The sequence below is a fragment of the Aulonocara sp. 'chitande type north' Nkhata Bay genome, linkage group LG3, assembly GCF_057382095.1.
Source record: "Aulonocara sp. 'chitande type north' Nkhata Bay isolate Kocher_YH1m ecotype deep benthic linkage group LG3, A_spYH_male_GT1.1, whole genome shotgun sequence".
NCBI classification, from domain to species: Eukaryota; Metazoa; Chordata; class Actinopteri; order Cichliformes; family Cichlidae; genus Aulonocara; species Aulonocara sp. 'chitande type north' Nkhata Bay.
In genome coordinates this window covers 13,021,136-13,047,572 of record NC_141346.1, presented here as the reverse complement: position 1 = coordinate 13,047,572, position 26,437 = coordinate 13,021,136, and the positions used below count along the sequence as shown (strand labels likewise).

General features: G+C 41.0%; 1 protein-coding gene and 1 long non-coding RNA gene across 3 annotated transcripts in view; both read right to left on the bottom strand.

Annotated features, from left to right (window-relative positions):
* LOC147334029 (uncharacterized) overlaps positions 1-26,437 on the bottom strand; it is a 111,742-nt gene that overhangs the window by 58,930 nt on the left and 26,375 nt on the right. The window lies entirely within an intron of this gene.
* On the bottom strand, positions 1,105-25,490 carry LOC147334032 (polymeric immunoglobulin receptor-like). The gene is made up of 6 exons (XM_086286518.1): positions 25,318-25,490; positions 21,463-21,795; positions 17,821-18,153; positions 14,119-14,457; positions 11,599-11,928; positions 1,105-4,203 (listed from the first exon to the last, which is right to left on the bottom strand). Exons 1-6 carry the CDS (start codon positions 25,379-25,381, stop codon positions 4,169-4,171), a joined length of 1,434 nt encoding a protein of 477 aa, XP_086142644.1. The 5' UTR covers positions 25,382-25,490; the 3' UTR covers positions 1,105-4,168.

The window sequence follows — 26,437 nt, the reverse complement described above, 5'->3', positions numbered from 1 at the left end:
TGATCTGACTGAGCTCAGCCTCCATTTTCTACAGGGAGACGCTCAGAGGGGCTTTCACTTTCATTTCACAGGAACAGCTTTGCTTCTGTTTTACATGCAGGTGCTGCACAGAACACACCCTGTTCAGTCTGTTTGTGTGACTGACTGCAGCTCAGACTAAAGGCTGGATCAGCTGTTCAACAGCTCAGCAGTTTGTAGTTTGTTTTCATTTTGCCTCTGTCAGTGCGCCCCAGGGCCGCTGTGGCTACAATGTATGTCTGCCTTGCCATCACCAGTGTGTGACTGGGTGGATGACTGAATATAGTGTAAAGCGCTTTGGGGTCCATAGGGACTAGTAAAGCGTTATATAAAATACAGACCATTTACCATTTATGTAAACACCAAACAAAGTCCTGCACACAGTGAGTTTAGTACACTGGGTGTGTTATCTGTTAGTAATCATGTTGAACATTATAAAAGTGTCACAAAAGGTTGATTCTGTTTATCTGGACGCATTCAATTGGAGAAATGCTTTGTCACTCTTCCAAGTGATTTCTTCAGTTCCATTCGATTCCTTCTTGTGGGACATGCATGGAACAATTCACCCAGGAGGCATCCTCGTCAGATGCCCAAACCACCTCAACTGGTTTCTTTCGATGTGAAGGAGCAGCAGCTCTACCCTGAGCCCCTCCAATAGCCAAACTGCTCACCCTATCTCTAAGGCAGAGGCCAACCACTCTTTGGAGGAAGCCCATTTCTGCCACTTCTATCCACAATCTCAATCGCTATCCGAAAGAATAATGATGATTGATCAATGACCATTTAATCAGTGGCCATGTGTACCATTAACAGAGAGAGTTGTGGAATAGCTGCAATCACAGCATTGTAAAATCAACAAATCAGTTTATTTCTAAGCTCAGTTGATCTGACTGAGTGATCTGAGTGAGCTCAGCCTTCACTTTCTACAGGGAGATGTTGTTTTCAGGCACAGAAGTAAAGACATGTTTACCCACAGCATTCAGTTACAGAGGAAGACGTTGCTCTAAGGCACTTCAGAAACAGAGGTTTGTCTGTTATTGGAGGGACAAAAACAATGAAAAGAGAATTCAACAGGTACATGTAAATCTTTATTAACACTTACACACTTACATAGTGCTCATATTTCATTCAATCACAGAAGGAATTCACTGATTGTCATTGTCTTTAAAAAACAAACTCTTATAAGGCACACATGAACTGAGAAAAACCCCACAAACACCAAGAGGATGTTTCAAGAAGGCCACAGAGAGAAGAGTACAGAAGTGGAGCAGTTCAGTGATGTAGGTGGAGGCGTCACACCATCAGGCCATGAAAATATGAACCATGATTTGAACCTGAAACAGTGCAGAAGCTCTAACAGTGGAGAGATGTTTGGAGTTAAAGCTTTGGTCAGACCAGAGATCAGAGCATCAGTTCATCACACTGTCCTCACTGCTGTAATATTAATGCCACACTGTTGTTCTTTCATGTGCTGATGTGATGCACTCATGTTTACATGTTAGTGTTACTGACCATTAAGTTCTGTAGGAACCACACATTAACACACAGCATACACGGATAAATAAAAAACACCCGTTGATGTCTTTGGACTGTGGGAGGAAGTCAGAGACCCAGAATCCACTTCAGGAGATACATGTATGACCTTTGTTCCTCATGCACTCCATGTGTTACTTTACTAATTCACAGTCTGTTTCTGTGGGCAACAGGATGACTGTGACCTCCGACACTGCTGTCTCATTACAAATCCACACAAACATGATGTGTATATTTATACATTATGAGTGGCAATTTTCCCTAAAATCACAATGTTTCTAACTTGAGCCAAACTGGTGGATCTGAAAATCCATCTAAACAAATGAGTCAAACTTCACCCAAAAGAGCATCAGTGTACAAAAGTTTGCATCATCTATACAACAGTATAAAATGTGAAAATATGTTTCATATTTTTGAGTCTCATGGGTCTGTTTATGAAAAGTAATCAGGTCTCAACCCAGCAAAGTTGTTCAGGATGTTTTGCTGGTGTCAAAGGTCAAAGCAGTTTAAATCTGAGCTGAACAGTGTGTCATGTTAAAGAAAAGTTGAAGAGGTTGTCAAACTTCTCAGTGCAGGATCAGAGAGAGACGTTAACAGTTTGTACAATCTGTTAAACTGGGTAAGATTGGTTTACAAACTAAAAACAATGTCAGCCAAAGAGATGATTTTTATACAAAGTGTTTTCCAGTGGACTGTACTTAAAGAAGAAAAAGTCACATGAAGCTAATAAACAATCACACCAACATAAAATAGTTAATTTGCCTAACCTGAAGCTCCAACACTCACTGACTCTGAGATCAGAAATTCATGTGTGTTTGTAACACAGTTTGACTTTGTGTCAGTAAATCTCATGAACAGCCTGAAGATGAATAAACTGTAGTTCAGAGTCACTGACAGCACAGACACACACTGTTGGTCTGTGTCTGAACATGATGATCAGCAGAGATGTTTAATATATTCAGCCGTCTGATGGATGTTCAGAAGAGATTATTTATGTCTGTCCTCAGATCGCCTGATTCACAGTTCAGCTGTGGAGACTGAAGACGAAGATCAGCATCATCAGTTTTTTCTGTCCTTGATCATCTTTCTTTCTTCAGTAACTGTGACTTCTTGGAACAGCAGGCGGAGACTCAGAATTCGGCTTTGAAAACTTTGCAGAACCTCATACCTGTTTGCGACGTTTGATTCTCTGTTTTTGTATTTTTGCCTATATCCATAAAATAATAATAAGAGGAAGAAGAAGAAGAATTCCCAGAAAAACTATCATCCATACCGGATATCTTCCCGACTGATCTGCAGGTGAGAAACAGGTGTCAGCTGTCAGGTAGGTGATGAGTGAATAATAGAATAGAATTATTTTCCTCATCTAGTTCAGAAGACTAGGTTAATAAATTCATTCACAATATGTATTAAGTGAGAAAATGTTTATACTGGGGGATTTTCTGTGCGTTTAATTTAAAAACAGGAAACACATGATCTGACCAAAACTGAAGCCTCCATCTTGTTTTTACCATAAAAGAAAAAAATGAAAATAAAATTACAACTTAACAGGTCTGACAGCTCCTTCGAGGTCAGAGGTCATGTTTGTTTCATCCAGCTGTTCTATATAATTTGACCTGTTTGACTGCAGATCTGTGAGAGCTCATTAAAACATGTTTGAGACTTTTGGAAGGTCAAATCCTCGAGTCTCTGAAAATGTGTTTATTTATTATGAGGCTGAAACATCTGAACCTGTTCAGATTCGATGATAACAGCTCTGTCACACCAACCAAACTACACTGTACACAATTTACAACCTTTATGTATGAAGCACTTCAAATAATAAGATAATAATAATAATAAATAAAATAGTGAGAACTGACAGACTGCTTTCAAAAATATAGCTAAAAGATGACTTTCCCAACTCTCAGAGAGCTCAGTGTGATCATTAACTCATCATTAACATTATTGAATTCATTTCTGAATTCATTTCTGTAAAATTTGCACTATTTAATTCAGTTACACAAACAAACTGAATTGAGGCTTTTATGGAATTTACTGTGAATAATAAGTTAGCTTGTTTGTTCTCAACTGTGAATGAATAAAATTAATTAATTTAACTTTGCACAGTGGCATGGTGGTTAGCATTGTTGCCTCACAACACCAATGCTAACCACCAAGAAAGTCCTGAGTTCAATTCCACCATCAGATGCATGTTTGCATGTTTTCCCCATGTTTGCGAGGGTTCCCTCCAGATACTCCGGCTTCCTCCAACAGTCCAAAGACATGCACTTAGTGGGGATTAATTAAATAGTGGGGTTAATTGGAAACTCTAAATTACCCATAGCTGTGACTCTGTGGTGCCCTCAGCTATCTTTTACGGTGTGGTCTGCTGGGATGGCAGCATCTCTGCTGGGGACAGGAAGAGACTGAACAGGCTGATCCGGAGGGCCAGCTCTGATCTAGGATGCCCTCTGGACCCAGTGGAGGTGGTGAGTGACAGGAGAATGGTGACTAAGCTGTCTCTGCCTCATGAAGGAGACTCTGACAGCACTGAGCAGCTCCTTCAGTGGTTGCGGCACCCACGATGTGAGACGGAGAGCTTTCGCAGGTCTTTCCTCCCCACTGCTGTCAGACTCTACAACATGGTCTCTGCAGATGACCACACACGTGCTGACAGACACACACACACACACACATCCCATACACAAATGTAAATCTCGCCCTTTCTCCTTAATGTGCAGTGGCACACCAAGTGCAGTTTTCTCTATGTAACAAAGTATTTTATTCTATTTGTATAGTACTTATTCTATTGTATATACACTGAACAAAAATATAAACAGGGTAACATAAGTGGTACATAAGTGGTCCGCAGATGTGCATGCGCTTTCAAAGTAAATCTTTAAGAGTTCTAAACAAATGTCTGTCCTCCGGAAAATCTTATGTACGCAAACACGCGTTGCAACTTCTTATCTGGTGCGTGCCTTTTATTTTGAAATGCACCTGCGGACCACTTATGTGCACTCCTGAATCCGATTGTTCAGTGATGACGTGAGGAATCCTACTTCCGGGCCTAAAGTAGTCTGCGTTTAATATGACTTTTGTGTTGTTAACATGTTTAATGTCATGTCAGTGATCACTGTTGACCTCCCTCGGCTTTTATTACCGCTAATCATTTATTTAAGCTCAGTTTTTAAAACCTTAGGATGTAACTACAGCCCAGCCCATGCAGCAGTATATGAATGACTAACCTCATATTGTGGATGGATTATCTCAGTTGTTCTCCTGGCTGAAGTTTGGTCCTTTTACAGCATCCTGCCATGCGATTACATTTGTTCCTGACCACCGAGAACACTCACGGTAACTTTTATCGAGTGGAAAAAAAGTTAGCTTGTTTATATTATGCTAACGTAGCTGTGTCGCTAGCGGTCACGTAGCACATCATTATATACCAGCTAGCCCAACTTCAGTAACCCTACAAACATCACTGCTGTTTAGCTTTCTGCCTTCATTTTTAGGTGTTATATTTGACAGTTCAATGTCTCCTGAGAAACACTCTAAACAACTTGTCCGGAACTGTTTTTATCATCTAAGAAACATTTCTAAACTCAGGCTGCTGGTGTCAAAGGCAGAACTTGAGATGATTATTCATGCTTTTATCTCTTCTTGTTTGGATTATTGTAACGGTCTTTTTACGTGTCTCAACAAAACAGCTCTGGATCGCCTTCAGTCTGTACAGAATGCAGCGGCAAGACTTTTAACTGGTACAAACTAGAGGTCACACATTACTCCAGTTTTGGCTTCTCTTCATTGGTTGCCTGTAAATTTTAGGGTTCATTTTAAAATTTTAGTTGTAACTTTTAGAGCTCTGCACGGTGAAGCTCCCCAGTATATCTCTGACCTGTTGAAACCTCATGCTTCATCCCGAGCACTTAGGTCTTCAAGTCAAAGGCTACTGGTGGTCCCACGTACTAGGTTTAAAACACGTGGGGATCGGGCTTTTCAGGCACTGGCACCTAGGCTGTGGAACTCTCTGCTGTTGTCTTTACGCTGTCTAGACTCTACTGACTCCTTTAAAAAGCAGCTGAAGACATTTTTATACAAACAGGCTTTTAATTAATTTTAACTTGTATGTCTGATCTTATTGTAAAGCACTTTGTGATTTTTATCTGTGAAATGTGCTATATAAATACATTTTACTTACTTACTTACTTCATTTATGTTGGAAGTGATAACAGAGCTGTACGTTTTAATTTGTTTCCAAAACCCTGCAGTCAGGACATGCTATATTGTATTTAGATAGAAGCTAGCGAGCTAACTCCCTGCTAACTTCTAACTCCGTTAAATGTCATAAATTCCGTTTTCATGGATGCCTGGATGTTAAACTCAATTGTTACACCTGGTAGAGCAGAACGCTGATCATTTTATTAAAGATGAAAGACTTTAGACAGTTTTTCAACTCTCAGTAATGCCATAGTGATCGTTTGATATATGGACCTGCAGCGGAGTTTAGACCCAGACACGGCTAGTGACGTCAGACTGAACAACCGGATATAAACGCAACACTTTTGTTTTTGCTCCCATTTTTCATGAGCTGAACTTAAAGATCTGAAACATTTTCTACATACACAAAGGACCCATTACTATAAGATATTGTATTAGTGAGAACTTCTCGTTTGCTGACATAATCCACCCCACCTCACACGTGTGGCATTTCAAGGTGCTGATTAGAAAGCATGAATATTGTGTATTGCACAGGTGTGCTGCCCACAATAAAAGGCAACTCTGAAATATGCAGTTTGATCACACGGCATCTTAAAACTCTCAAGAATGAGATTAAGTTGCTAAACCCTGACGTCTGACATGCCAAATGAGTTAGTTTAGCTGTAAACTTTGGTGTGTAAATGCATAGAGTGAGGAATTTATTGACAGTGGGGGTATGCCTGTCATAAAATGCGTAGTAAGAGCTGCCTCAGCCAGATAAACAGGAAGTCACAGTTATAAGCCTGGGGTTCAGCCTGGGGAGATCGTCCTCGCCATAGAGTGAGAGCGCTCCAGAGGGTGTGTAAAAAAAAAGAAAGAAGAAAACATCCAGTGCACTATATGAAGTTGTGGTTTAAGGAAAGGTGTTTGTTGAATAGAGTAGTGTGAACTTTAAGAAAAACTGAGGAATGCAGTGAGAAGAAGTGTGTGTGTGTTGCTGTGGTGTCCCCCAGGGATCTGTGTTAGGCCCTACCCTGTTCTCACTGTATATGCTTCCTTTAAGTGTCATTTTTGAGAAATACCACATTGCCTTTCACTATTATGCCGATGACATCCAGATCTATTTTGAGCTGAATGATGATCTAGCTATGTCCGTGAGTAACTTTCGAGAGTGCATGTGTGAGGTCAAGCAATGGCTTCTGGCAAATTTTCTTATCCTTAACGATAAGAAAACTGAAATTATGATCTTTGGCAGTGACGCTCTTCGTGCCAAACTTCATGATGCTTTTGGCTTCCTCACTAGTTCTTTCCCTGACACTGTTAGGAATTTGGGTGTGCTACTTGACAGCTCATTTAAACTTGATAAACAAGTATCCGCTGTCGTCAGATCTAGTTTCTACCAACTTCGCCTTATTTCCAAGGCCAAACACTACATCCCGCACAATGACTTGGAAAAGCTTATCCATGCCTTTGTAACGTCAAGACTAGATTACTGTAATTCACTTTATTATGGTCTCCACTCTACCCTTTTACATAGATTACAGACAGTCCAGAATGCCGCTGCACGCATTCTAACTAAAACTAAGAAGTTTGCTCACATCACTCCCGTCCTTGCTGATCTGCACTGGTTGCCTGTGAAATTTCGTATTCAATTTAAAATTCTGTTGTTTACTTTTAAAATTACTAATAACACAGGGCCAAGTTATCTTAAGGAACTCTTAAATTCATATCTTCCTACGAGGGCCTTAAGATCTTCCTCACAGTCATTGTTGGTTCAGCCCAGATCTCGCTTGAAGTCTAGAGGTGATCGAGCGTTTGCTCTAGCTGCACCTGAGCTGTGGAACAATCTCCCGATTGGCATCCGGGCGTCTGATTCTATTCAATCTTTTAAATCACGGCTTAAAACATATTTGTTTGAACTTGCTTTTTCTACTAGTTAAATTCTCGCCTCGCTTCTAGTGAGTTATTCTATTAATGTGTCTGGTTGTTTTGCGTTGTCCTGCGCTGTCAATGTTTTCTATCACTGTTTGATGGTACAGCTTTACTCTGCTATAGCTGTGTGCTATAGTTTATTCTTATTAGTGGTTTTTACCTGTGAACATAATCCCACACTTATAGGACTCCGATGTTTTAGTGTAAATCATTTTATTGTTTTATTGTTTTATGTAAAGCACTTTGGCATGCCCCTGGCTTTTAATGTGCTCTATAAATAAAGATTGTTGTTGTTGTTGTTGTGTAACAGGGAGTGAGAGTGTGTGTGTTCACAGCTCGATGGAAATCGGCTGATGTGTGTAGGATGAATGATTGGGCCGAGATTTTTCTCAGATTATTGGGTTTTGTTTTATTACAGTGGAACCCCAATTTACGAAATTAATCTGTTCCCGAGGGTCTTTCGTAAGTCGAAAATTTTCGTAAATCGAAACCAAGGGGTTGTCACATAATTCGAAAGGCATCTGGGACACTGACCACATCAGATGGTATGTCCCTGTGTCTAAAATGATTGTAACGATTCAATCTATTCTAAAATTATAAAGAATTGTTTTAAAAAAAACTTTTGTAATTACATCATATTGCTGGCAGTGGAAACTTCAGTGGCACGAGAAGTTCTGCAGCCAGCAATAAACATGAGGGGACTGATTGGGTTAACAATGGGGTTGTTTGTAGTCAAGACCGCCTAAACCAAGACAATACCAAGACCAAGACAGACAGAGACAAAAACGTCTTTAAACTGCAGCCAGATGCTGCTTCGTTTACGGGTTTCAGGCATATTTGTGTGTTTTTGCAATGCACTCGCACAGCCCTCACTCGTGTACTGAGAGGACGCACACTCAACTTGACTGTCGCATCTCTCACCCTCTCTGTTTTTCACACAATGATATTATCCTATATCCTCGCATGTGACTGGCCACAATATGGAGGGATTGGAGCATAGCTGAGCTGTGTGAGAGCTGAGCAGCGAAAGGAAATTAAGTGAGGAGCCGTCTCTCGCTCAATGCGAGTCGACTCTTCTGATTCACTATAAAGCACTCTCTAAGCACGGCTCTTAGAGCTGATGCTTTTGCGCATGACACATTATCGAACGTTACGTTGTTTGTCATGGATATTGTCAACTCCAAATCTCGCGACCACTATGTCGATCTGAGACAGCGAGACCCAGACAGTGAAACCAAGACAAGACAGAGTGATCCAAGACCAAGACCAAAGTCTGTTGAGACCAAGAGAAGACCAAGACCACGTAAAAGTGACCGGTCTCGAGACATCCAACTCTACAATGGGGACAAAAGTTTGACTGACTTGATACTGATACGCAAGATTGCACCTGCTCCACCCAGACAGTGGGAAAGGGGTGCATGTATGTAGGTTTTATTTTGTTTTGGGTTTTTTTTACAGGAGGAGGAAAATTAAGGCAACATCCTAGGTTCACATCAGCTTGTGGGCCCTGCAGACTTTAGTTGCCACTTATCTTTGCTACTGATTTTTTGTGAAGGAAACGGTGTTCTTACTGGCTGCGTGGTTAGTTATGGTATGACACTGTATTGTTGGAAAATGTCATGTTACAGGGAGGAAAATGTAATGTGAAAATATACTGTGTTGAAACCAGTGTCACTCCTTTCACAGCAGCAGCAAATTGTTAACTTCATGATTTACAGCAGCACCTCTGGAATCTGTTTATCCAGGCCTGACATCCAGGACTCTAATGTTGTTTTTACTCTAAGAGTCCATCTGGGGGATTTGGCATCCAGCAGACAGACATAGGTTTAATAAAGCAGAATGTGCAGTAATTACAGGAAGTTTTATTGTACTATGTATTATTATATCACTATTTATCTCGTGTCGCTGAGCTCATAGCATTAAACAAGTGAATGACGTATTTAAAGAACAGTCACAATGTATAATGTGTTGGCATAAACATATGGGATGATCTAGGATTTGGGCAAATTATGGCAACAGTAGTGGTTTAATTTTCTGGGGAAATAAATTGCACAACACAAACTGGTGACTGTAGTGTCGGATGCCTCATTACTCTTCTGACCTCCAGGTGTTTGCATATGTGAAGCTCATATGAACTCACAGAGTTTGTTTTGAGGCAGTCGTGGTGTGGATGCAAGCTCCAGGCGGAGCCAGGAGTTAGACATACTTAACATGAAATTCATACTGATTTTATTTTCTAACACGGGTTTACAGGCGTGGCGCAAAGCTACTTCAGAGGAAAATTTCTGATGTTGGTTGGGAAATAATGTAACTAACCTTTTTCCTTTTTATTCTTCTAGTTCTGGTGAATTGACACATGGGGGAAACCATGTGTCAAAAAGGGGAGGTCAGCTTTAATATAAAACAGTGTTTTCCAGGATGATTTCTTTATGACTACTGTGATTTGTGTGATTAGCAATTCATGAACAAGCAGTGTTGGGGAGTAACGGAATACATGTACCGGAGTTACGCATTTTAAATACTAAATATGAGTAACTGTATTCCGTTACAGTTACTATTTTAAAGGGTGGCTTTTACAATGCAGATACTCAGTTGAAATAAATGGATTACTTGGCGGTCTTTTCCTGTTTCATATGTTAGGCTATGCCCTCTCTATTTTTGATAATTCAACACCAGTGGAAATCCAAACAAAACATGCATTAAGAGGCCCTAATGCCTGTGTCTCAATCTCGTGGCCCATGTCATCTCTATTTACGGACCGCATAATGACATGAAGAAATAATTTAAAAAATTATTATTCAAACAAATTTTTTAATATGAAAGCAATAGGCAGAGTGTTACAGGCATCGCCCTAAAGAATGTAGCCTCATGGGCAGTAGTCCGTGCTGCAGGGAGAATGGACTGCCATACTCGTTATGTGTCTGTGAGTGAGGAAGGGAAAAAAAGGGGAGTGGAAAAGTGTGAGTTGCCACGATTCCACTTGTAGTCTAAAGAGGTAGCTGGTCTTATTACCTGTTTTATTTTGTGACAAATGTAGCTCCTAGGCACATCTCTTTTATCCTGACGTTATTGGAAATTACAGCTGATTATGATTATTCCAACCTAACCCATTTCCTACTTGTTATGTGTCAAATGTAAATAGTCTGGTGTGTACTGTTTCTATACAAAATGTTTATTTATTGTTTGTAAATGCATTAGATATTTGAATCTGTTAAAATACAAATAGGTTACAATAGTACTATAAGCGGGTTAATCGCAGTGTTAACAGTACTGCACAGAAATGTTATTGATGCTGAACAGCAGCAGAATGTAATTACAGATTTATTGTAAATAAGGATAAAAGACAATTATTTTGTAAGTGTATACTTGTGAGAAAAACCAGTTGAACAGTTGAACATATGGACCTGATTGAATGTGTTTTTGGTGTTAAAAGAGAAATGTGTGTGTCTAAATGAACAGAAAAGAACACAGTGCAATTCAGTTAATAAATCAGACGAAGGAAGAGCCTGCAGACCGAGCGCAACTCATGTCTCCAAACTCTGCTTTTCTGTTTATAAACAGACCCTATAGAAGGCCTGTAACAAACAGTAATAAATCACACAGCAATAGTACATTCATGTAGTTGTAAAAAGCATGATAATATATTAAGTAATCCAAAGTATTCAGAATACGTTACTGTCATTGAGCCTGTTTTGTGCAGTAACAAAACAGGCAGCACTGAAAGCAGCTCTAAGTGTTTGTGTTGTTCAATGATTTGTGCACAACAACAACAATGGGACCTCTCTCATCCATCAGTCACCATGTGGACATTTTTCTGACACACTTTGAAGCTGATGGACGTTTTGTGTCTGCACTAAGTACGTTTTCACCAGCTATGGCACCGCAGGATTCACTTTCACAGACTCACACACACACTCAGCTCTACTCACTCACCTGTAACACTCAGGTAAACAATGTTGATGGGCTCCCATGAGTCTTTTTCTGCCACACTGACACCACACACGTATGCTCCAGTGTCATTAATCGTCACATCCTTCAGAATCAAAGACACGTCTCCATCCTTCATCTGTCTGTCCCGTAGATACACCCGGTTCTTAAAAGATGGATGCTGGAAAATTGGAACAAATTGACCATTCTGGTATGAAAGGACATTTCCTGACTTTAGATCAGCTTTGGTCCAATTTACAGCTGTAATTTTGCTGTTTGGAGCTCGACATGGGAGAGTGACGTTCTGTCCAGACTCAGTTTTGAGAATTTTGGGGTCTGAAAGAGGAAACAACACAGAGCAGAGAGGTTAAAGGTCAAAGTACAATTATGATCAGAATGACTTACTTTAAATATTTTGTTCATTTCTTTTGACATATGAGTTTTTAGTCATGTTGGATTTAATGAACCTCTGAACATCCAGCAGGTCACCAGTGACCCACTGAGGGGGAATTTTAGCCTCATGCTAAACATGCAAAGTGTCAGAAACTACAAGATGTTAGCTTCCACAGAACAACAACATGTGTAGACAAATTAACATAAAAAGCATTTAAAAAAGGTTATGTTGTGTTTTTAACTATTTGCCTGTCTACGAGAGGTCTGTTTGTAGAGTTGTCATGGTGATGAGTAGACCTTGCGTTTTGGGGGTATACTGTCCCTTTAAGAGCCACTTGAAGCCAGAGCGCACATTTTATCAACTTTTCTTCTGACGATGCTGTCTGTGTTGAGCACTCAGTGGATCTGTGTTTGACTACTCTGCCTAGGCTGCACTGTCGAGTGCAGATCCACTGAGCACAGCGTAAGCTAGCGAGACAGAAGCTAAGCTCGTTGCAACATGGCAACTGCCTCAACGCTACCCGAAACTGAACCTCCCCCATCCTCATTCAGATCTGGCGTTTGGAACTATCTTGGTTTTCATGTGAAGTATGAACCTGAAGGTAAGCGCGTCATGGACAAAAGTAAAACAGTATGTCGGATGTGCCATGCAATGCTCAATTGGTGGGGACTAGTGCATTAGCACAGTTAGTTCATTAAAATGTTTACGCCGTCCAGCCCCACGCACGGGGCGATCTGCAGAAACTCGTTAACTGAGATTTGCAGCGTTATGATGTTAATGTCATTTTAACGAGATTTACGCTGACAGCACTAGTGGGAACAAAACGAATATGACTGCACATTGACGCCGACATCATCCTAGTGCAAAGACAAGTGGAAGCAGACAAAAACAACAAGCATGCATGCTACAAACTTTACCCGAGTCATTTAGACAGCCGTTAGCACACGATTCTCCTTATGGGGACCTGATATGTTTAATATGCTGCTGAGAATATAGCCCAGAAGAAGCGTATAGTATAGCTTTTATTTTGGAAAGAGCCATTTCTCTGTAATAAACTCTCTTTTCCAAAGATGAGTGATTTCTCGATCAGATAGATTCATTTTATTTTATTGTTTTGTTGATTCAGCAACATTAAATTTAAAAACTATACTTTTGAGTTAAAAATATATATTTATAATCTTAATAAATGACTAATTAAACCAGCATGAACATTATTTTGTATCGAAAAAATATCGAACTGTGACACCAAAGTATCGAACCGAACTGAACCGTGAAATTTGTACATCGTTGCACCCCTACTGTTTACTGTTGTCACAGATCCTGAAAGACAGTTTTAGGCTGAGCCAGTGGAATAGTTCAACTTAAATGTTAAATGTTAAACTGTGCTTTTCTGAGTACAGTTGAAGAATAAAACAACCTCACAGAAAAAGTATTTTCTGCATCTTGTCTCATTCCCCATGACCGAGCCAAATGTGCTGATAATAAGTGAACATAATGTGTGAGAGAAAGCAGCCTCTCATTTTAAGACACTGTGAGTCTCTGCATGCTGCCTTTATGGAGCTACAGCTGTTTGTATACACTGATCAAGAAGCTTTGTAGCTGCATCCTGACTCCTGACACTACAACACATCACACTGACACACACATTACACTTCTTTGTCTCTGTCACAGCTGGATTACAGATGTTAAGTGTCCACTCAGCCTCGTGTCTCCTTCACACAAACAGATAAACTGAATCCAGATGAAAATAATCCTCCTGTACTTCTCAGATCACTTCTAAACTCAGTTTAGTTCAATCTCACCTGCAGAGATTCACTTTCACAGACTCACAACCACCAGCTTCACCCCTCCCCTCCCCCTCCAGCTGTAGGCTTTAACATTGAGTTTCCCCACACATGTTTACAGATGAGTTAGAGAGCAAGAGAAGAAGAGACGGATTCATAAATGTCTTTGTTTCTGCTCTAACCAAACAATGCTGCTCTACAACTCTAGACTACCAGCCACAAAGACAACAGCTGGAGAAACATCTGTCTACCTCTGACATCCACCAGCTCATCCATACAACAAACAAACATCAACAACCAGGAAGCAGCTTCACCTCTGATCACACACACTCAACTCTACTCACTCACCTGGAGGATCAACAACAATCAGATAAACAATGTTAATGGGCTCCCATGAGTGTTTTTCTGCCATGCTGACACCACACATGTATGCTCCAGTGTCATTAATCGTCACATCCTTCAGAATCAAAGACACGTCTCCATCCTTCATCTGTCTGTCCTGCAGATCCACCCGGTTCTTAAAAGATGGATGCTGGAAAATTGGAACAAATTGACCATTCCGGTATGAAAGGACATTTCCTGACTTCAGATAAGCTTTGTTCCACTGTACAACTCTGATGTTGCTGTTTGGAGCTCGACATGGGAGACTGACGTCCTGTCCAGACTCAGCTGTGAGAATTTTGGGGTCTGAAAGAGGAAACAACACAGAGCAGAGAGGTTAAAGGTCAAAGTACAATTATGTAGCTTCCTTTGACATTTGAGTTTTTAGTAATGCTGGTTTTCATGAACCTCTGAACATCCACCAGGTAGGGCTGTTCGATATAAAAAATATATATCGGATGTATTAAATCCAGTTCTTTGTATTCTTCAACGGCCAAGAAAGACACAGCTCAAAGTGGTCCAACTTAAAAAATGATCTTTAATTTTACATATTCCGGAATATGGAGACTGAGCACACAGACACGCCAGCCGAAGTCTCAGACAGAAAACAGGAAGCCTGATTATTTATATTCTTCCTTTAGACGTCACACACACTTTACGTTTTGATCAAACACTCTACTTAGTTTCACTTTCTGCCTGCAGCTCCTCATATTCTACAAAAACATGCAGTTTCCTGTCAGCCTGTGACCTAGTCAAGTCTGGGCCTCTCATAAAACAATCTAATCAGCAAATAAGTATTATGATTATATATTTAAATCCCAACAGATGACAATGTAAAAAGGTCTATCGTTTCATATTACTCTATCCCTTGCTTCATGGCGTCGCAAAATAAACTGTTTGCGGCAATATTTTTTTCATCGTTTTGATGGTCACTGTAGAATTCATTTCTTAAAATTCTCTCTTTCTCTTATATTTAAAATAACCACACTACAGACAGACAAGCGACTGCTTTTATGTATTGTCGTTAGCAACAACACTCGCGTGCCTCCGCCGTCCGCCTGTTTGTTTTCCACATAAACCTTTCACAATAAAGCTGAAGATCCTATTGAGATTTTTCAAAATAAAATGAATCACATGAAATAGTATGCAGAGTGTTTACGGATGAGAAGCAAAAAAAAAAACGTCAGGTGCTAAAAAATAAACCTTAGAACCTTACACGCCGTGTAATAAACACTGACAAAGAAAAAAGCAACCATTTCAATGTCTACAAATGTATAGCTTCATGCTTTGGTCAAAACCCTTGACTCCAGGTACACCCAGCTGAAAACACTTCATGCAAGTCGAGTTGATCTGAGATTCACTGAATTGAGAGAAAATTTAACATTTTTGGGATATATATCGTTGTCAGGACAATAAATGTCTTATATCGGGTTATCAGATTTTGGTCATATCGCACAGCCTTACCAGCAGGTCACCAGTGACCCACTGAGGGTGAATTTTAGCCTCTTGCTAAACATGCAAAGTGTCAGAAACTACAAGATGTTAGCTTCCACAGAACAAAAACATGTGCTAACATGTGATAAAAGTAAACATAATCAGTGAGAGAAAGCACCCCTCTCACTATAATAGGGCTTTGGAGCGTGATGTCACGGGGGTGGGCGTGGAAAGGATTTTGGCCCGATCCGCCATTTTGGGGGTCTAAACAAAGCGCAAGCGAAAAAGGAGCGAAGGCACACACAACAGCCACCGTTCATATTTGCTGTGTGGTCGGCTGCAATGTTCGATCACACGACCGGCAAGAGAATAAGCTTGAAAAGGGTTTGTCTTTTCATTCTTTCCCAACCTGGAAGCAACACGAGGCGGCTCGTGTATCGATGTTACCAAACGAAGGCGTCCAGCCTGGATAGCAGCTGTGAGACGAGCTGATATCCAGTTCTCTTCCATCTCCAGATATCTGTTGGTGCTCCAGACATTTTCATTCCGGTAAGTTCTAAATATGTTCATATCTCTCTTTATAGCCTATTAGTTTTATTTTCTATGCGCTCTGAGCTCATAGCAGATTAGAACAAACATCCTACTGAGTGATTTTGCAGAACTACCTTCTATTTATAGAGTTGCTAATTATTTGGCATTATTTTAGCAAACCAGCCTATGAAATGGATGAAACACATCGTGACTGGGTTCCAGCGCTACACAAGGGACCTGCTTCAAACATACCACCATGCCAATCAGATTACTTCTCCTGTGTCAACAGGAGGAAACAGCCAGATATGCCAGAGCTGTAGCATTGGCCAAGCAGGGTCCAGGATGAATCTGGAAGAAATCTGGGGAATGGAGGATAATAGGCTAAGTTTCATCATCCGAGCCACATATGATGTGCTGCCTTCCCCCATAAATCTGTAGTTGTGTGTTGGAAATAACCCATCTTGCTCCCCGTTTACAGTCCCAGCAACACTCAAGCACATCTCTGTTGGTTGTAGGACTAGCCTTACTCAAGGCAGATACACATGGAGACACAACCAGGTCCTCAGAAGTCAACCCAGGCAGGGCCACCTGGGATGAGGGTGTCTAGTGATAATAGCCCAAACACCGGATGAATCTAAGGTTTACTACTGCTGATGTGTCCTAAAATTTTAATATTATAATCTAGGTCAGATTTCTAATCCCTGAATCTAATCAAGGAAGGTGTAGGAGCCATATGAGTTGTTCCTTCTGACTAAGTGGGTTGGTTTGTGGTCCACGTTTCCTCATAGCAGCCATCCCTCAAGACTTTCTCCATTTGAAGCAATGCATTATCAGGGATTGTAACATCAATTCTTTTGCTGAATAAGACACTGTGAGTCTCTGCATGCTGCCTTTTCTGTAGCTACAGCTGTTTGTATACACTGAACAAAAAGCTTTGTAGCTGTACACTGACTTCTGAAACTACTTAGCTTATTAAAAATGTGTGTGTCTGTAGTCTCAGTGACTACAGCCTGACTCTAAAGCTGAGTGTAAATGTGACCAGATGAAGTGTGAGGTTGTGAGAAAGTCTCTGACTGCATTCATAGATGTGTCCTTTCAGCTGCTCGCTCTGATCCAACCTTTGGTCTCTAAGAAGAGGCTTCAGGGAGACGTTTGCTACGTTGGACTGTAGGACCATCAGAAATGTGTGCAGTAACAAAACAGGCAGCACTGAAAGCAGCTCTAAGTGTTTGTGTTGTTCAATGATTTGTGCACAAAAACAACAATGGGACCTCTCTCATCCATCAGTCACCATGTGGACATTTTTCTGACACACTTTGAAGCTGATGGACGTTTTGTGTCTGCACCAAGTACGTTTTCAGCAGCTATGGCAGCGGCAGGATTCACTTTCACAGACTCACAACTACCAGCTTCACCCCTCCCCTCCCCCTCCAGCTGTAGGCTTTAACATTGAGTTTCCCCACACATGTTTACAGACGAGTTAGAGAGCAAGAGAAGAAGAGACTGATTCATAAATGTCTTTGTTTCTGCTCTAACCAAACAATGCTGCTCTACAACTCTAGACTACCAGCCACAAAGACAACAGCTGGAGAAACATCTGTTTACCTCTGACATCCACCAGCTCATCCATACAACAAACACACATCAACAACCAGGAAGCAGCTTCACCTCTGATCACACACACACTCAACTCTACTCACTCACCTGGAGGAACAACACGAAGGTAGATGATGCTGAGTTTCCATGAGTGTTTTTCTTCCACGCTGACTCGACACACGTATGCTCCTTCATCATTAATCGTCACATCCTTCAGAATCAAAGACATGTCTCCATCCTTCATCTGTCTGTCCTGCAGATCCACCCGGTTCTTAAAAGATGGATGCTGGTACTCTGGAAAAAAGTGCTGATTCATGTACAAAAGCACATATTCATCTTCCAGGTCAGCTCTGCTCCACTTTACAACTTTGATCTTGTTAATTGGAGCTCGACATGTCAGAGTGACGTCCTGTCCAGACTCAGCTGTAATGAATTTATGGTCTGAAAGAGGAAACAACACAGAGCAGAGAGGTTAAAGGTCAAAGTACAACTATGATCAGAATGATTGACTTTAAATATTTTGTTTATTTCCTTTGACATTTGAGTTTTTAGTCATGTTGGATTTAATGAACCTCTGAACATCCAGCAGGTCACCAGTGACCCACTGAGGGGGAATTTTAGCCTCAGGCTAAACATGCAAAGTGTCAGAAACTACAAGATGTTAGCTTCCACAGAACAACAACATGTGCTGATAATAAGTGAACATAATGTGTTGTAGCTGTATACTGACTCCTGAAACTACAACACATCACACTGACACACACATTACACTTCTTTGTGTCTGTCACAGCTGGATTACACATGTTAAGTGTCCACCCAGCCTTGTATGTCCTTCTCACACAAACTGGACTAATATGAAAATATTTGTTAGATAATATTGTTAACATGTCAACCAGGCTCATACATTCTATTCCTCTTTAAGCATCATTTGCTTTCTAACATCTAAATCTCATCAAAAGGCTGAAACAGGAAAGTCAAACAGAGGAATACACATGTTACAGATTGTAAGCGTGTTATCTGCGTGTTATTTTGCAGCTCTGACACTCAGGTTGTTATAAATGTCTGAGTCTGTTGGTATTGTCAGTGACTAACAGAGAACCTGAGTGTAAATGTGACCAGATGAAGTGTGAGGTTGTGAGAAAGTCTCTGACTGCATTCATAGATGTGTCCTTTCAGCTGCTCGCTCTGATCCAACCTTTGGTCTCTAAGGAAGAGGCTTCAGGGAGATGTTTGCTACGTTGGTGTCACAGGCGTGTGGAGAGGATAGAGGGCCCATGTCCAGACAGAGACCAGGAGACAAAATTGGACTTAACAAAAGACGAGCCTTTATTTAGGGCTGAAAACTCGTGTTTTGTTTTTTTGTTTTTTTGTTTTTTTCACAAGGCTTAACTGAGGGGAAACCTGAACGTAAACTGGGAAACTACGACTATGACTTTGACTTGAAACTATGACTAGACAACATAAAAACTATGACTTCTTTTGACTTGACTGGGAAACTGTGAAAAGAGGTAGGAGATTTAATACAGCCAATGCAACACTGAACTGGACACCTTAAACTAGCTTTTTAATTAAGCAGCAAGGCAGAACAAAGTCGGGGCTGTATCAAGACACGAGGACTAAACCCCAATTCAACCAGACCCAGAACTGATCCGGAATTAAAACTGGACTACAACAGTTCAAAATCAGGACTACTTGGGACTTAACCAAGACAGAACCACAATCAGAACGTTTATATAATTATTTAGCCTTGTTGTCCAAACAAGCCTGCAGAACTTAATGAATATAGAAATTGAAAAATAACAAACCTAAAAAGAAACACTAGGTATGAGATACATGAGGACCTTGGTGATACTTTTGGTAAACAACCATTTGACTAAAATGTCTGTCTCACCTGCTCTTGTTCATCTCTGTTCTGTTCCTCTCTCTCTCTCTTTGTGCTGACAATCATCAAATATACAGTTGAAACCAGATATTTACAAACTCTTCAGATAAAAACACTTTTTTAATTGTAACATCAAATCAGACTAAATGTTTTTTTTTAGATTGATAAATATAAAAACATATTTGTTAACTTTAAGAGTAAAGACAGAAACTATCTGTATTTCTTAATTGCAAATGGCACCAAATTGTATTCAAAATTGAGCCACACTTATGGAGCTCCACAATTCTGTTCCTGGTGTTTTGGTTGACATCTCTTGATTTTCCCATGTCACAGAAACAGGCTCTGTGTTTTGCCTTATATGCATCCACAGCTGTGCCACCAGTTTACTCACATGGACTCTACTAACCTATCAGAAGCTTCTTCAGCTCAGAATGGAATCGTCTGGAGTTTCTTATTAATTAACAAACTTAGTGTATATGTGCTCCTAAATTTGATGAAAAGTGATAAAAATAGACAGCTCTGTCTCTCTTTATTCTGACATTTAACTAATTCAAAATATATTTCAATATTTATCTAAAACAAAAGTTTACTCTAAATTGATGTTGTGCAGTAAAAATGTTTTATGTTTTCTCCCTAAAGTGTAAATATCTGGTTACAAATGTGAATATACTGCTGTGTACTGAAATCCCTCTTGTTTTGCATAGAAATATACTGAACAACATCCATCCATCCATCTTCATCCGCTTTATCCGAGGCCGGGTCGCGGGGGCAGCAGCCTAAGCAAAGAGGCCCAGACCTCCCTCTCCCCAGCCACCTCCTCCAGTTTATCCGGGGGAACAACATACAAAGCATAATATATAAAATAACATTTACCTGAGTTTTTTCTTTGAAAGAACCCTCTAATGTCCATTCTTATATTTCAGTACATAACTGAAACCGATTTAGTCGGGGAGGGTAAGAACTGAAAATATGAAATAAACACACGTAAGCTAAGACTCTCTAAAAAAATAGCATTTGTTCGGCTTTTCATTTCGTCATTTGTTGATTCACTTGAAGAGCAAGTAACGTAATATGGGTCAAGTGATCAGTTTGATATCAATCTTTCGTGATGCACCGTCATATTTACATTATTTGTACGGTATGAATGATTTGCGTTGGTACCTGGTCAAACTTAAGCTCTCCTTAGTATGGCTGGCTCCGTTTCTCCAACAGCGCACTCACAGGCAGCAGCTGCCCCGCCCTCTTGCTCAGTCGCTTAGTGCCTGAGCTCGGATCATACCAATATCAGGGGGGGATTCACGCACAGTCCTAAATTCCCACAGTGTGCACTATGTGCTTCGAATATTGTGTGCACTTTTTGTTTTATACAGTTGTCAGCCAGGCATCTAACTATGAAAAAATTACACTCCAAAAGACCCCAGGCTTCTGACAAAACAACCTGGGTTTAAGCCCAGTAAGCCACCCCCACGCTCCGCCCCTGATACACACATGAGGTGATCAGGGGAAGTAAAGACGCATGAGGACACAGCTGACCAAAATGAAACATAATGACACAGGGGAAAGTAAAACTAACTACATGAACACAGAACACAAAATAAAACAGGAAACATGAAGACTTAGACAACACAAGCTTAACAGACCTAAAACACATGACAGAGTAGACAAGAACCCAAACACAGAAACCAAGGAGACAGATGATAAATAATCACAAACCTAAACATCCACTAAACCCTAAATAAGAATAACACGCAAACTTATAATCGCCAAACTAACATGAAAACTTCAAAAATTACAAAAATAAAACTCAAAATGCTGGGTCAGAGACCCAGCCTGTGACAGTTGGATCGTCCTACTCAATACTCACTTACCTGGAGGATCAACACTCAGGTAGATGATGGTGAGCTCCCATGATATTGCTTCTTCCATTAAGACACCACATTCATATCTTCCTTCATCATGAATCGTCACATCCTTCAGAATCAAAGACACGTCTCCATCCTTCATCTGTTTGTCCTGCAGATCCACCCGGTTCTTAAAAGATGGATGCTGGTTGACTGGAACAAAGTCACGAGTCCAATAGAAAAGAACATTTTGTGACTCCAGGTCAGCTCTGCTCCACTTTACAACTGTGATGTTGCTGTTTGGAGCTCGACATGTCAGAGGGACGTTCTGTCCAGACTTAGCTGTGATGAATTTATGGTCTGAAAGAGGAAACAACACAGAGCAGAGAGGTTAAAGGTCAAAGTAGGGCTGGGCCATATTATACCGTTCACGGTAATACCGGTATAATGTTAGGCAACGATAGGAAAATGAAATATCGTGATAGAATATGAGTAAAACGCGCATGCGCAGTTCCTTTGTTTTCATACGCACATGGCCGATTGTTGAGTGAAACAAATGAACCAGAATTGGTTTGTAAAAAATGGTGCAACTTCAGTGATGTGGAACTGGTTTGGTGTTTGTCCGTCAGATACACGACAAAGCACATTTTTTTGCAGAACATGCAAGCGGCTGTCGTTATTGTCGTATTTGTCGGACTAAGATGCTCTTAAATCTGGGAGTAATCTGTGTCCTAAACTCCGTATACTTCAGGTCAAACAACACTGCAGCATCACTGAGAGTTAAAAACTGTCTAAATTCTTTCATCTTTAATAAAACGATCAGCATTGCTGCTTTACCAGGTGTAACTATGAAGTTTAACTTCCAGGCATCCATGAAAACAAAATTTATTACATTTAACGAGTTAGAAGTTAGCAGGAAGTTAGCTAGCGGAAGTTAGCTCGCTAGTTTCGCTAGTTACCTAAGCATGATATTGCATGTTCTGACTGAGAGATTTCTGAAAAAATTCAAATGTACAGCTCTGCTATCACTTCCAACATAAATGAAGACAGGAAACTAAACAGCAGTGACATTTGTAGGGTTACTGAAGTTGGGCTAGCTGGTATATAATGATGTGCTACGTGATCGCTAGCGACACAGCTATGTTAGCATAACATAAACAGTGAAGCTGGAGGACGAACACTAACACTTTTCCACTTATAAAAGTTAACGTTAAGGTTCCTGATAGTTAGAGACAAATTCAGTCGCATGGCAGGATGCTGTAAACGGACCAAACTTCAGTCAGGAGAACAACTGAGATAATCCATCCGCAATACGAGGTTAGTCATTAATATACTGCAACAACATGGGAATAGAGCAGCTGCCAGAGAATTCAACATTAATGAATCAATGGTACAGAAGTGGAGGAAGCAAGAATGAGTTGAATAAAGTTTGATTTATCTGACTGCTTTGTTTCGCTTAATGTGCCTTATAATCCCGTGCACCTTATGGTCCGAAAAATACGTACTGCACACTGCAGTTTAATGTTGCAAAGCACCTCTTTTTAACTTCAGTGGATATTATACATGGTTATGCTCAGGATATGTCAGCCCATTTCTACTGGAAATGCCTTTTAGTTAAACTTTCAGCAAGGAATTTGCATTTGCACTGTTACATTTTTATAAAGCTTTAATGTACATAAAAACCAGCTTCTTGTTTAAGTGAAAATAAATGGAAGGTTGTCTTTTTGCGCTAGTAATGTTGTGGAGTTGTATTTTGTCTCGCATCAATTATATCGTCAGTTATATCGTTATCGCAAATTTTCAAATGTATATCGTGATAAATATTTTTGGCCATATCGCCCTGCTCTAGGTCAAAGTACAATTATGGTCAGAATGATTGACTTTAAATATTTTGTTTATTTCCTTTGACATTTGAGTTTTTAGTCATGTTGGATTTAATGAACCTCTGAACATCCACCAGGTCACCAGTGACCCACTGAGGGGGAATTTTAGCCTCAGGCTAAACATGCAAAGTGTCAGAAACTACAAGATGTTAGCTTCCACAGAACAACAACATGTGCTGATAATAAGTGAACATAATGTGTTGTAGCTGTATACAGACTCCTGAAACTACAACACATCACACTGACACACACATTACACTTCTTTGTGTCTGTCACAGGTGGATAACAGATATTAAGTATACCCAGCCTTGTATGTCCTACACATACAAGCTGGACCAATACAAAAATTATCTGTTAGTTAATACCATCTAACCACCATCACCCTCCCCAATCCTGACTCAATGACCTTCATCACACCTCTCACCCCCCTTTCCTGCCCCCTAAAACTCAGAATATACACTCAGGATGTGAGCCGATTGTTTCAGAAACAGAAGCCTAGGAAAGCCACGGACCAGACTGTGTTTCACCCTCCTGCCTCAAAACCTGTGCTGAGCAGTTGGCTCCCATCTTTACTCGCATCTTCAACAGATCCCTGGAGCTGTGTGAAGTTCCCTCCTGCTTCAAACCCTCCACCATCATCCCGGTCCCCAAGAAACCTGCCATTACAGGACTGAATAATTATAGACCTGTCGCGTTGATGTACGTGGTCATGAAATCCTTTGAACATCTGATGTTAGCCCATCTGAAGGACATTACAGGCCACCAGTTGCAGTTTGCCTACTGGGCAAACAGGTCGGTGGATGATGTAGTAACATGGGGCTGCATTACATGTTGCAATGCCTAAACCACTCGGGAACTTATGCCAGGGTCCTGTTTGTGGACTTTAGTTCGGCTTTTAACACCATTGTGCCTGAACTTCTCTCCTCCAAACTCTCCCAGCTCAGCGTGTCACCAGCTACCTGTCAGTGGATCACCAGCTTCCTGACAGACAGAAAGCAACAAGTGAGGCTGGGGGAGATCACCTCTGAAACCCGGTCCCTCAGTATTGGTGCCCCTCAAGGATGTGTCCTCTCACCACTGCTGTTCTCCCTCTACACTAACGACTGCACCTCCAAGAACTTGGCTGTCAAACTCCTAAAGTTTGCAGATGACACCACTGTCATTGGCCTCATTCAGGATGGTGATGAGTCTGCATACCGGCAGGAAGTTGAGCGGCTGGTACTCTGGTGCAGTCAGCACAATCTGGAGCTGAACACTCTTAAGACTGTAGAGATGACAGTGGACTTCAGGAGACATCCCTCAACTCTGCTCCCCCTCACCATATCAGACAGCCCTGTGTCGACTGTGGAGATCTTCAAGTTCTTACCACCATCTCCTATGACCTGAGGTGGGAGACCAACATCTCCTCCATCCTCAAAAAGACCCAGCAGAGGATGTACTTCCTGAGACAACTGAGGAAGTACAGTCTTCCACAGGAGCTGCTGATCCAGTTCTACACTGCTTTCTAACATCTAAATCTCACGAAAAGGCTGAAATGGGAAAGTTAAGCAGAGCAGTAGACATGTTACAGATTGTAAGCGTGTTATCTTCTGCTGCTCCGACACTGAGATTGTTATAAATGTCTGCGTTTGTTGGTATTGTCAATGACTAACAAACAACCTGAGTCTAAAGCTGAGTTTAAAGTTCGTGCCTGGGGTCTCCTTCACACACACAGACAAACTGAATCCAGATGAAAATAATCCTCCTGTACTTCTTGTTATCTCAGAGAGAACCTATTTTGTTTATTTCCTTTGACATTTGAGTTTTTAGTCATGTTGGATTTAATGAACCTCTGAACATCCAGCAGGTCACCAGTGACCCACTGAGGGGGAATTTTAGCCTCATGCTAAACATGCAAAGTGTCAGAAACTACAAGATGTTAGCTTCCACAGAACAACAACATGTGCTGATAATAAGTGAACATAATGTGTGAGAGAAAGCTCTCACACCACAATCTCACCTGCAGAGACGAAGACAAGGACAAACAGCAAAGTGCAGCAGAGCAGCGCAGTGCCAGCAGCCATCTCTGTGTCAGTATTTGTGCTGATCCGACTCTTAGTTTGTTCTAAATGTCTGAGTCTGTCGGAGTTTTCAGTCAATAACAGAGCCTGACTTTAAATACTGACTACATCAGATTACATTTAAGCTTGAAATAAAGCTGAAAGTCTGCTCTGAAGAACAGATCTGACTTTCAGCGGCTCACTCGGACTTTGCGCTGTTTGTGGTGCATTCAAGAACCTCGGAAATCTCAGCTGTTTGGTGAACTAACAGGCCCACGTGACCCGGTGACGGTCACAGTGTAACAGCTGCCTGCTCAGTGTAACCAAACATCGTGGCGTTATTTGTGTCTGATCTGTGATGAAGCTTCTGCTGTGGATATGTGTTATCTCCTTAATGCTGGGCTTATACTGTGCGATTTTTGGCCCATTTGCGCGTCCGCAACTTCTCACACTGCGCACGCGCAAACACGTAAATGTCGGTGGAAGAAGACGGAGCAGCACGGCAGTGCAGCGTGTGATCCGGACACAAGCGATGGAGGCACAACTTATAGAACTTTGGAAAGCTCATCCGAGCCTTTTCGATGTGGCCTCACAAAATAATCACGACCACAACAACCGTGAAAATAGTTGGATAGACATTGCTGCTCAATCACAGCTGCCTGATCAATGTTTTTCATTAGCAATTCAGCAAAGTTGATGGCGGTGGTGTGTCTGTGTGAGAGAAAGATAGAGAGAGAGAGAGAGAGTGACAGATTTTCTGTTATAACCAAGGATGTAGATTTGGCATGGACAGAAGGGACATGTCCCCACCAATAATTTGATCTCTGCGAGTAAAGAAATCAAACCCAATAGAAAGAAAAACCGATCTGTCAACGTCTCCTTCACCCAGCGGTACAGAAAGAGTTGAATTACGTTCTCTACTGGCGTCCTACGTCATGTGACAAATATGACCAATGTGATTGGCTGTGCCCTTCAGGGAGCTCTGTTTAGTTTTAGCATAACGTGTTTTGCAAACTAACTGCACAACAGGCAGCGCTATTAGTTCTCTCAGTCTCAGAGCAGCATTTCTAATTTTGATTG

What these genes read in the sequence shown, in the direction of transcription:
- LOC147334032 (XM_086286518.1), bottom strand. Translation starts at nt 25,381, where the DNA reads ATGGCTGCTGGCACTGCGCTGCTCTGCTGCACTTTGCTGTTTGTCCTT. An exon ending in CCTTGTCTTCGTCTCTGCAG is followed by an intron (nt 21,796 to 25,317) that starts GTGAGATTGTGG and finishes TTCCTCTTTCAG; the next exon opens with ACCATAAATTCATCACAGCT. An exon ending in CCTGAGTGTTGATCCTCCAG is followed by an intron (nt 18,154 to 21,462) that starts GTAAGTGAGTAT and finishes TTCCTCTTTCAG; the next exon opens with ACCATAAATTCATTACAGCT.